The 12,962-nt window shown below is 34.0% G+C and overlaps 1 protein-coding gene across 11 annotated transcripts in view; it reads left to right on the top strand.

Annotated features, from left to right (window-relative positions):
* ZMYM2 (zinc finger MYM-type containing 2) overlaps positions 1-12,962 on the top strand; it is a 105,712-nt gene that overhangs the window by 52,584 nt on the left and 40,166 nt on the right. For 9 of the 11 annotated variants that reach the window (XM_029936996.1, XM_029936997.1, XM_029936999.1 and 6 more), the window contains 5 exons: positions 1,906-1,977; positions 6,133-6,283; positions 6,980-7,095; positions 10,306-10,422; positions 12,557-12,707. In XM_029936996.1, coding sequence (XP_029792856.1) covers positions 1,906-1,977; positions 6,133-6,283; positions 6,980-7,095; positions 10,306-10,422; positions 12,557-12,707 — 607 coding nt within the window. Of the gene's footprint in view, positions 1-1,905; positions 1,978-3,857; positions 3,957-6,132; positions 6,284-6,979; positions 7,096-10,305; positions 10,423-12,556; positions 12,708-12,962 lie in introns of those variants that run through there. The other 2 variants (XM_029936998.1, XM_029937006.1) reach the window with 2 other exon arrangements.

Raw genomic sequence — 12,962 nt, 5'->3', positions numbered from 1 at the left:
AAACTCTTGATTTCAGCTCAGGTCATGATCTCGAGGTTTGTGAAATTGAGCCCCGTTTCAGGCTTTGAGCTGACAGAGTGTTGCCTGCTTGGGAATCTTTCTCCCTCTCTCTTTACTGTTCCCTGTTCCTGCTCTCTCTCAGTCTCTGTCCCTGTCTGTCTCTCTCAAAAATAAACATTAAAACATACACACACACACCTTTTGCACCAAGACAACTCAAGAATTCTTTCTTGACTGCTTACTCCTGAACCCCAACATTATCACATCAATGGATATTTTATGATTTGGTGCTGTAATAAAAGAGCTTTATTTTGTTAATTAAAATTTTCTAGATTTGGCCATTGGGAGCACTTTCACTTGATTCTTGTGTTCTTTTGACATACCTTATCTATCCACAGATTTTTTAAATGTCTGTTTACTAGTCTTTTTAAGTCCTAGAATTTCCATTTGCTGCTTCTGTCTTCTTTTTTTTCTTTTGATGAGAACTTCTATTTTTCATTTTTAAATATTTTTATTCTTTATTGAAGAATTATTTATTCTTTATTCTTATCATGGCTGTTGGGGCCCCTTGATGGCTCGGTGGGTTGAGCATCTGACTCCTGATTTCAGCTCCGGTCATGATCTTGTGGTTCACATGATCAAGCCCTGCATTGGGCTTTCTGCTGACAGCACTGAATCTGCTTAAGATTCTCCCACTCTCTCAAAATAAATATTTAAAAAAAAATCTTTGTCATATAATTGTAACATCTGTGTACTTTCTTTGTTAGCATCTACTGATTATCTTTTTCCATTTAAATTGTTTTTGTGGGTTTTAGTAGGATACATGATTTTTATTAATTGAAGCCTGGAAGTTTTGGGTATTATTTTTCTTATATTCTGGATCTTATACACCTCCTGCTTTGGCTGGTCTCAGCACTGCCAGGTGTATGTAGAAATCCAGGCTCTCTGCTTGGCCTCTGTTGACACCCATGAGGTGGAAGGAGCTCATTATTGCTGGATGAGGGTAGGGGTTCTGGCTCCACTCTGGGCTTTTGCCCAACCATTCTAACTGGGAGGAGCAGGAGTATCTCCCCACTGCTCCCCACATAGTCCCTGCTGAAACCAAATGATCCTGTTCTAGTGGGTTTAGAAAATATTCTTTATACTATCATTAAATAAAATAAAAATTATTTTAAAGACTGTTTCATCTTTCATTCTGTAAAATACTATTTTAATGTTTAATTCCTATTTTGCATGTTTATAATTTACAAGTAAACATGGAAATCCATGCATACATACATTGTTACTTGATAAAAGGACACAGTCATATTTTTGGAGACCACTGCATGTAATGATATAGTGAATGTCTCTTCTGTAGCCTGCAGAAACTAAACTTGAGTGATCTTTTCTTATCTGTGCTTTCCCCACCCTTTTACCTTCATCTCTGGCATTTTAACTTGGCTGCCATTGTTGTTTATGCCCGCCTTGGTGAATTAGTTTCTGGAATATACTGATCAGGTAATTAATCATTTATATCCTGGCAGTGGAGACTGTGTATTACTTAACACTTCTCTTTCAGTATTTTATTTTCCATTTTCTTGCATAGTATTTTGACTTAAATGGAGAGCAGGATGCTTTTCTGCCAGGAGTAAAGATCTAAATTTGTATGTGCTATAAGCTGTCAGGTGTTCTAAAAGTTTCCAAAACAACCCATTTGCCGTGTAACTACATATGCTCCAAATCACTTAATTTAGAATGCTTTGGGGTACCATAGGCTGTAATGAGATCTTAGAATACATTGTCATCTAAGAGAAATAAGTAATTTTTCTTTTTGGCTATGTCAAAATACAGGCAAGTTAAGCCTAAGTTAATTATCATCAAACGATCCCCCCCCCCCCCATAAAGTCTTTTAAAATCTTTTTTCAGGTAGGTAGCCATCCAAGCTTTCTGAAGGAGGTTCGAGATCACATGCAGGACTCTTTCTTAATGCAGCCTGAGGTAAGCAGGAATGTAACTGTGGTTAAGCCCTTGATAATTTTGTGTATTGCTTATTGTCTTTATTGTGTATCTGAAAAATCACGTGGATTTTAAAGTATTATGTTAAAATTTATGAACTTAAAATATGTCAGATGATGATTGTTTTCTTATGTTATCCTAGGCAAACTTTATTTCAGTAAACTTTACATATATTTTCTTGTGATATGCTTGTTTGCTTTTAGGTATTTGTTAATTAAAAATTATTTCCTGATAAAATTTATGCACAGTACCTTGTCTACAGTAGGCATTTAACTAGGATATAAAAGGCCCTTTTCTTTTGTGCCTACTTCAAAGATATTAAAAACCCTTTTATTTCAAAAAATTTCTAAATTCATATTCCTTAATCCAGATAAATAAGTTAGCACATAAATTAATATGTGAATATAAGTGTATATAGTTAACAACTATAGTCATTGAGGAATTTCATATTGAGATAATGCAGCTATATGATTAATCTATAAGACCTCATTTGAATTTTAAACATTGATGGTCCCTTATAGCAAATGGAAAAAAAAATTTTCTTATTTAGGATCCAGTCCAGGATCATAGGACATTATTTCTTTCAAAATGTTTATCTTTTTCCCTCCCTTTTCTGAGACCCCACTTTCAGATATTTTAGATTTCCTTCTGTTGTTCTGTGGTCTTTGTGGCTCTGTTATCTATTGGTTTTTTGTTTGTTTGTTTGTTTGTTTGTTTTTTTTTGGTCTTCATTTTGGAGAGTGTTTATTTTTGTCTTTAATTTTACTAATCTTTTCTAATCAATTGTTAGTCCCATGTGGTTTATTTTACATCTCAGATCTTGTAGTTTTCATCTCTAGAAGTTCCATCTGGGTCTTTTTTATATCTTCTATTCCTTGCCTCATTATGTTCATGTTTTCCTCTACTGATTTCTTGAATGCATCAGCATGTTTATCATAGCTCTTTTAACATTTTGCCTTCTATTTTCACAGCTGTCATTTCTAGATCTGTTTCCACAGCTTGATTTTTTAAATTTCTACATAATGAGTTATATTATGTTTTGTGGAATGTTTAAAAGCCATTATTCCATATCTTTTGTATAGTTTTCTAGTTTTTAAAAGTGGGGGTTAAATCTAGCCTCTGATACTCCCATCATGGCTGGAGTGGAAGTCCCATCTGCTTTAATCTGAAATAGTTGCCTCGTCTTTGTCTTTCATGACCTTGACATTTTTGAATACTATAGGATATTTCATAGAGTGCCCCTCAGTTTCAAGTACATGAAGTTTTTATCTCTTGAGTACCTTCTCATGTGGTTCACTGACTTGGTCAAAGTGTAGTAAGAGAAATATATTACTTACATGTAAAAGAAAAAATTAAGGGGAAGTTTTAAAATCATGTGATAGTTAATTTTGGTGTGCATATGGAATTGGTTTAAAATTTAAATGTAAGGCACCAGTTTTCAGTGAGTATACTGAAAATGAACCAATTTGCCATAAACTCCCCATTATATTTACCTTTTGCCTTACCAGTATCTTGTTTTAATTAGTTCTACCTTATTCTTTTATGTGAATTTATAAGTAGGTTTATTTTCTCCCAGGCCTGAATGAGGAATATAATAATTGTGAATTTGTTACAATTAATTTTATTTTAAAATCAATGTAGAATTTATAGGATGAATAAAATTTAAATATGATTATTTTGATTGTTTACATATAAAACAGAAAACATGGCATTAACGGATTTTTTTTTTTTTTTGCTAATGTTCTTTCATTAAATGAGTCCTTTTATTTTTGAAGTAGTGGTGGCTGTGAACGTGGCTGTGTTAAAATATTTTCAATATTAATGATTCTATCTTTCTGATAGTACTTTCTCATTCTCTTCAGATAAAAGTATTTGTCAGTGTGGACCAGTTGCTTAGCTCCTTGTTTACTTGACCCAATTCAACTGGTCTACTTTTTATTGGTACGTCTTAAAACTTACTAATTACTTAACCATTCTGCCAATAAAATTATTGTCAACTTAAAGGATGTTTCTAATAAGTAGAAAAAAAAATCTAATCCAAGGTTAGATTAGATGGTTGAACTTTATTTATGTTGATAAAAGAATTCTTTGTGGGTGCTGCTACATGCAGGTCTTGTACAAACATCTACTGAGAGCTACTTGCTTTTTCTCTCTATAATCTTGTAATCTAATGGCAAGTGTCCTGATAATTTTAGTATTCCTGATTTGTACTGTGGTGCCAGATATTAAACATTCTTTTTCATTGTTTTATTGGTGTGTTTTCTTTTATCCTTTCCTCATTATAGAAATTTAAATTATTATATAGGCCTCAGGAAAATATTTTGTCATTTCAAACAAAAACCAGCATTCTCCTCTTTGTAACATTGGGAGAGTCATAATTAGATTTACTAGGTTTGCAGTTATTCTTTTTTGTTCCTTGTTTCCATTCTTTTGCTGTTAATAAGTATTTCCTTTTGCAGTCTATCAGAGGTTGAAGAATGGGTTGATTTCTACTTTGGAAAGTAAAACGTAGGGCTTTGTTGAAGTGACATGATGCTTAAGTAAATGAGGAACGGACAGCATTGGTTAGTTTTTATAGTGCCAGAATGCATATAACATACATTCCTGGCACATAAATAGCTCTGCTTGTTTTTTTTAAAATACCTCTTCTATTTGTTGCATGCTAAGAAAGTTTTTTTCTTTTTCTTTTTTTGATGTGGATGTTATTTGTTTTGGTTATTTTCCCTTCAACATTACCTTTATTTTCTAAAATCTTGTGGTGCTCATGAAATTTGTCCATGCAGTTTGCCCATTTTGTTATTTTTGGCCTGCTTGTCATCTTTCCTAATGTCCATTTTTAGTCATCAATCCATGGCATATTTCAAGGCCTTTTAATATCATATTGTACTGAATGCTGTTGGGTATGACAATGAGTAAAATCATCTCAACATCAGGTAGAAAGGTGGATACAATTACTTTGCAGCATGATGTGTGGTATTTGATTTAACTAGTTATGATAGCTGTATGACCACTCAGAAGAGAGCTCAGATACAAGTTGCACCATTGCTTTATCTTATCTTTGATTTCTGGTTGTGACTATTCATGTTTTTCATATAAACATACCAGTTCATCTGAATTGTATTTTTGTAAGACTGTATGTTTTACAGTAATACTGCTTTTGTCTAGTAATTTTCAAAGCGTACCTCCTTTAGTCTTATCATCATATATTTTAGCTTGTTTCTTTGAATTATGTGTTGGCAAATATTCAGTCTTGCCAGAAGGATTGACTATCCTTTTCTTTTGACTGATTATTAGCTTTAGTTAATAGCTCAAAATCATGTTGAATGACTTCTTTTAGTTAAAAATATTAAAAATTTTCTAATGTTTATTTATTTCTGAGACAGAGAGAGGCAGAGTAAAGGCGGGGGAGGGGCAGAGAGAGAGAGAGAGAGAGAGAGAGAGAGAGAGAGAGAGGAAGACACAGAATCTGAAACAGGCTTCAGGCTCTGAGCTGTCAGCACAGAACCTGATACGAGACTTAAACCCACAAATCGTGAAATCGTGACCTGTGCTGATGTGAGGCACTTAACTGACTGAGCCACCCAGGCGCCCCTAAAATTTTTTTTAAATATGGTGTTTTATTGTGGTTGAATGAGGTTTTAAATGTAGTACACATAGGTGGTTAATTGGTTTTAAGAGAAATTCCACAAGTTCTCGGGACAGCAGCACAGCTCAGTGCAAAAAGTATTTAACAGAAGATTTTTCTCTGAAGGACCAAAGTCATTTGATTATTAAGGGTTATTATTATATGTACATTTAATTTCTTCTGTCAGATGACAAGTGTGTCATCTTGGTAAACAGAAAACACTATGTCTTTGTTTTTTTCAGTTTTTACTTACCTTTTTGTAGGGATTCTGTTTAATTAATAGTGAAAAACCCAGTGTTTGAAAGAGACTTAGCTGAGATCATTACTTTTGTTTGAACCTAATTTAGATGCATTGCAGTAAACAGTTGCATCCAGATGAAGATTTTTGACCCACTAAACCTGATGAGAGATTAACAGAATTGTTTTGCAGAGAGAAAGGTGTACTGAAAAATATAATTTTTTTCTAATTAAATTGTGACTTTCTTAATTTTCTTTTTTGTTTCAAACTTTAGAAATATGGAAAACTGACCACCTGTACTGGCTGCCGAACACAGTGCAGGTTTTTTGATATGACTCAATGTATAGGTCCTAATGGGTATATGGAGCCATATTGTTCAACTGCTTGCATGAACAGTCACAAGACAAAATATGCAAAATCACAAAGTAAGTTTCAGGTATTTGGAAAGTTAAAAATACTTTAATAACATGACTAATTTCTTACCTACACTTTCCCTTTAACTTTGTTTTTATACTGGTTTTTAACTGCATAAGCTTTTTTTTTTATCACATTAAACCTTCTTACGATAGAAAGGTTCTTTTAAATGTTAATTTTGAGAAAGAGAGAGTGAGTGGGAGAGGGGCAGAGAGCGAGGCAGACAGAACAGGCTCCAGGCTCCAGGGCAGAGAGCGAGGGAGACAGAACAGGCTCCAGGCTCCAAGCTGTCAACATAGAGTCTGAATTGGGTCTCAAACTCATGAACTGCAAGATCATGACCTGAGCCGAAGTCAGACACTTAACTGAGCCACCCACACGTCCCACTGCAGATTTTTTTAGTAGTTTTGACCACTCCATATTTCTTTAATTTTAAGTTTTTGGTGAAGTTCTGTCCATGTCTGAATTCTTAGCAAAATTATTTTTCCCTCAGATTAAAACTGAGATTGTTTCATATATCCATGTATGTTTAGAGACATGATATTGGACTTTTTATAACAGTATTTTTTAAGGTGGACATAATCTTGGATATTTATTTTAATAAATGGTTTATAGAATGTTCCATTAAAATTATTCTCATTTACGATTTGTTTTTAGGCTCTTATTGTTTTATATATGAAACCAGACATGTACATTTTCTCTTCTAGGTTTGGGAATTATTTGCCATTTTTGTAAGCGAAACTCTTTACCTCAATATCAAGCCACAATGCCTGATGGGAAACTGTATAACTTTTGCAATTCCAGTTGTGTGGCTAAATTTCAGGTTTGTTACTTATTTTGGATCACTCCCACTCCCAACAAAATACACATGGGATATAAACAGTGTAATATGCTTCATCTTTATTTAATATGTTAACTTCTATGTTGTTTGTTGAAGGCCAAATTGCAGGGTGCAGATTCTAGAGTCACAGTAAGAATCACAGTAGTAGATGCTCACTACTTGATGTGGACGATCTAATTGACTTTTCAGTTGTTATTTATATAACAGACTTAAAGGAAAATGAACTTTAGTGTAATTGAGCTTGATGCCTGATGTGTACTATTTTCTTAGTGGTTTCAATAACCTGTTACTCTTAGGAAGATTTCTGTTTTATGATAAATGGATGAAGGATGTAGGTATATTTAGCCTGAAAGTGATGAGCATAAATGTTTTCTTCATATATTAGAAATATGCCAGTTAAAAGGATTGGACTTGTTATAGTGAGCCCTAATATAGTACAAGATCAGTTTAGGGAGACCTTTTTTCATTTTTGTGAAGGTAAAGAACTTTTTGTTCTTTCTGTCTTCAAAGTTGGGATTATGGATAATTTCGGAAGACGTCTTACTGGAAGTGTTCAGATATAAGCTGTTTGACCACTAGGAGGGAATAGTTGAAAATGGGATTCAGCATTAGTTAAGTGGCATGAGTAGGCTTCCCTACTGTATGTGAAAAATTCATGGTATTTACTCAGATTCAAGCCAGTGCATAAAATGATGCTTCATGATAGTGAATCTTCCAGCAGTTTCACAATGTTGCAGATACTGTATTCTGTGTTATTTAACCTGAAAATGTAGTCTCTTAAGTATATAGCAGTAGTTATAACCATCATTAGCCTTTAAATTTAGGTGGTTTTTAATTCAGTCAGGCGAATGTTGTTTTTATTAATAGTTCTATCTTCCACTGAGTTAAGGTAAGAAGCCATATTCAAGACTAAACCTTTATATTGGAAATTGGGATCATGGCTATTAAAAAATCCTTAGAATGGTAAATACTGCTTCTGACTTGTTGGCTCTTCTTAAACTAGAAATTAAGGAATAAGGAAGGATTCGACGAGAGAATAACAGTGTTTTTGGCATGCTGCTTCTCAGACTTAAACTTTCTCTGTTACTTTTTGATGTTTGAAATGTTAATAGAAAATGTTTTAACTACTTTTTTCATTTAACTGAAACTTGTGTTGCCCATGATTTAATGAGACCGTATATGTACATTTTATCTTTTATTTTTTATTTCTTCTTTTTTTTAATCTTTTATCTTTTAAACACTTAATGTAGATTTTCCTATCCAGATAAGCATGTAGGCAGCCTCCTCACTATAACTGCATCAATTAACAAAGTTGACAAATAGACAAGCAGCATTTTTTCCCTTTATCTGTATCGTAAAGCAAACCATAGATTTTGAACTTTGTCTTCATTAGATGTTTTTTCATTTCAAAATAAGGTAATAGGATAGTGAAAGAATACCTAACTTTAATGGACTTGCAGTGTTTTTGAAACTCAGGGACACTGTTGCTGGTTGTCATTCAAAAAATTTATTCGCCAGATAGTTACTATCTTAAATCTGCATGTTTTGTTTTTTCACAAATCTTGATTGTATTGTATGTTGTATGCAGAAGATATAAAAAATGTTTAAAAAACATCTGTTTTTAGATGTTTATTTGAGAGAGTGGACATGCATGTGTGTGATCAGGGAAGGGACAGGGAGACAGAAATCCAAGCAGGCATGCAGAGCCTGCCACGGGCTTGATTTCACAGACTGAGATCATGACCTGAGCCAAAGCCAGACGCTCAACCGACTGAGCCACCTACGCGCCCCCCCAAAGTTTTTTTTCAATAAGTGTTTTTTTCCTCTAACTACCACCCTGAAAAAAATTTAATATGTTCTGAAGGTTATATGTAACATGTAATATATTACAGAATGAGGATTAAATACCAGCATAGCCACCACTCATGTTAGAAATTAGGACAAAACTTTTAAAATCCACATATGCTTATATCTTCTCCTTTTCTGTAAATTGTTTGAACTTTTAAAAATGTAATAAAATTAAGGCCATTGTTATCAATACTAGTCTGTTAATCCTTTTCCTCCTAACTTTGTAAAAGAAATGACCAATTTAAAAAAGTATTATAGGCTGTTTTCCCTGATGGAATTGGAATGAAAATGATAGCAGTATTGCATATGGGATAAATTACTACTTAAAACAACTATTGGAGAGAACTAGGAACTAGTCTTTTTTAAAGATTTAATTACTAGTTCAGAACTTGGTTAACTATTAACTCTTATTCTTAAAGTGAAAAAAATCATACTTGAACTGCATAGTTTTTCCTTTTCCATATGATTTTAAATATTAGTAATCTTGTAGTAAAAGAATTTCAGTTTCATAAAACTTAGTGTACTAGTCTAATTTTTATTTATTAAAAATTTTTTTATGTTATTTTTTTATTTTTGAGAGACAGAGAGAGACAGCGCAAGCAGGGGAGGGTCAGAGAGAGAGAGGGAGACACAGAATCCGAAGCAGGCTCCAGGCTCTGAGCTAGCTGTCAGCACAGAGCCCAGTGCGGGGCTCGAACCCAGGAACCGTGAGATCATGACCTGAGCCAAAGCCAGACCCTCAACTGACTGAGCCACCCAGGTGCCCCAGTTTTATTTATTTTTAATATTTTATTTATTTTGAGAGAGAGCACGCGTGTGCATGCATGTGATGGGGGAGGGGCAAAGGGATAGAGGATCTGAAGCAGGCTTTATGCTGACAGCAGAGAGCTGAAGCGGAGCTCGAACTCATGAACTATGAGATTATGACCTGAGCCGAAGTTGAATGCTCAACCAACTGAGCCTCTCAGGTACTCCACTAGTGTAAATTTTAAATATAAGATTCAGGGGTGCTTGGGTGGCTCAGTCGGTTGAGTGGCTGGCTTTACCTCAGGTCATGATCTCGCGGTTCGTGAGCTCGAGCCCCACGTCAGGCTCAGGGCTGAAAGCTCGACGCTTGGACTCTGGTTTGGATTCTGTGTCTCCCCTGCTCACACTGTCTCTCAAAAATAAATAAATGTTAAAATAAATAAATAATAAGTATAAAATTCAGAAATGTAATTTTATGTGTCAAGGAAATATTTAAGCAAGATACTGTTTTCTGGACACAGTTAATATTTGGTAGCATTTACAAATAAAAATTCTAAAATCTGTGTCAGACTCCATATGTTTTGTTCTTTGTTTTAGGCTCTAAGTATGCAGTCATCTTCAAATGGTCAGTTTGTAGCTCCAAGTGATATTCAGTTGAAATGCAACTATTGCAAAAATTCCTTTTGTTCAAAGCCAGAAATCCTGGAATGGGAGGTAAGTTCAATATTTTTATGTATATTTTGTGCTTAAATGAGAGTATAGTAAAATAATGTGTTTCAATTTGAGAATCTGTTTCGCAGTGTATCCACTGCGAATCCAAATTCTTCAGAATTTGTGGTGATTGAATTATTACTCTTGTGTGGGAATAGCTTCAACAAAGGACATGTTTGTAGGTCAAACAAAATTACTGAAGTCATGTTCACATATTGACATGTTTGTAGTAGTGTATGGAATGTTGCTTTGTTTAGCTACATACCTTGAACATCTGTTTGTACTTCATTTTTCCATTTTTACCCTCATTTTAATAAATGTCTTTGAACTATAATATCGTGTATTGCCTGCTACCTGTACAAATTAGGATTTGTCACTTAACATGTTTTCATTAACATTGTATAATTGTTTTAATAAAGAATCCTAATATTTTTCCTTACTCTTGCTTTCAACAGTTTGACATATATTTTTGCCATTTACAAAATCCTATCATTATTGTTTATTTAAATAAGTGAGTAGTGATGGAAAGATGGATAGATGGATGGATGGATGAATAGACAGGTGGACCTGGCTGAACACTGCTTTCTTGATCAGTGTTCATCTTTGGCCATTCTTTCTTTTCCCCCTTTTCAATGGCATGGGATATGTGATGAAATGGTGTGTAAGACATAGTACTAATAATAAATTGCTCTTGAGCCAAAGTTTGTTAGTGGCTATTGGCAAGTCACTTGGTATCTGAATCTTAGGAGAAAGCTGATAACCAGGACCTGACTACATGATTACTAAAGTATTTTGGAAATCTGAAATTTCATTATTTTAAATTTAGTCCCTGAAAACTTGTTGAGTTTGTTATTTTGTTTGGTGCTTTCTCAAGAGCATGTAAATCAGTTATTCTTGGAGACTGTTGTTGGCACCCAGTGATCATTTTTAGTGACTATAAAATTCTCTCTAAATCATAGCAGGAAAATGTCAAAGGCCTAATAAGAATAAAGGATTGGTGGGGAATGAGGAATGAAATCCATAAGCAAGCACATGGAATAATATCATATAGGGAATAAAGATCTTGCCTGAATGGAATTTTGATAATACCAGATGAAAGTATTATCAAATACTTTCTATCGATCCTTTCTATCGGTCCTTTCTATCGATCTCCATGTTAGAGCTACCTGGCTTGGTGTTGCTTTATTTACATGGAGGTTAAGTATTAGAAGGCTTTAATAAACATTGTCTACCAAGCTGAATGAGAGTTGAGCCATTCCCTCATGAATGAGAATTCAGGGGCCTCTTTCTTCTCATTCCATGGTTGGCACTTGTCGTTTCTTTGTTGCTGTGTTTTCTCTTATGTTTTATGTCCAGGATGGGGCAATTTTCCACTGATGATTGCCTTACTACTTGAGTTGCTTCCCAGACTCTTTCACCTTCCTTGTCTTGGTCTTCATTTATGTTTGCCAATTGTTAGTGGATGGATTAGACCTAGTCTGTATCCTCCATAATAATAGAGGGGCAAAGGGGCTGCCCTGTACATTGTGTTTGTGTTTGGCTACATATTTGGAGAATATAGCTCTGGCTTTATAATAAGGTTTGGGGCCAGGAGAAATAACTAAATAATACTAACCTAGCTCCATTCAAGGGAAACAACTCAGTCTCAAGTTTAGCAGCATACTTTATGATGGCCCCAGGTTGAATACTTTATCCATAATAGATTTGTGATAGGAATGTGATTAGGTCTACTTGACTATACCCACAAAGACTACTTCTTTTTGAGTGAAACTTGTCATATTTCTCATCATTTTGTAGTTTACTCATATTTTATCTTCCATTGTTTTCTACCCATTTCTTTAGTTCCTTAGCAATACCGGACTGCCATCTTGTTTTAGTGGTACCTTTACTATTTTACTGAGTAATTTTGGGGTAGTTAATGGTATTGTTGAATTTTGTGGAATTATGTCTAAATATAGCAGTGAATTAGTTAAATTAGCTTTTTGTGGCCTATAGAAAATGTGTCCCCCAGGATTATCAATCACATTAACTAGGTAAATGATTTAAGTTTATTTCTATAAAAGTGGCTTGTTTATTTCTTAAACTTTTTCTTGAGGTGGTTATCATATACTTACCAAGGTTCCCGTTGTGCATTTAGAACAAAGTGCATCAATTCTGCAGCAAAACTTGTTCAGATGACTATAAGAAGTTGCATTGCATAGTTACATATTGCGAATACTGTCAAGAGGAGAAGACTCTTCATGAAACAGTAAATTTCTCTGGCGTTAAGAGACCTTTCTGTAGTGAAGGCAAGTGTATATACAGTGTTGTTCATAACTTTTATTAATATTTAATGTTAATTTTTTGCCAAAATATTTTCATATATATAACTACATGTGTCCAGGGTAGCTGTACAATTTTAGTGTAGCTGAACAAAAAATTTGAATTTGGTTTTCTACTGACTTGTTTTGTTATTTTAATTTGTAGACTTCTGGGCCTCAAGGTGTTTTATCTCTAAAAATTTGATAACCTTTTTTCCATTAAAAGGAAGTTTTGAAAATAAA

The sequence above is a fragment of the Suricata suricatta genome, chromosome 4, assembly GCF_006229205.1.
Source record: "Suricata suricatta isolate VVHF042 chromosome 4, meerkat_22Aug2017_6uvM2_HiC, whole genome shotgun sequence".
NCBI classification, from domain to species: domain Eukaryota; kingdom Metazoa; phylum Chordata; class Mammalia; order Carnivora; family Herpestidae; genus Suricata; species Suricata suricatta.
This window is presented reverse-complemented; position numbering and strand designations above follow the sequence as displayed.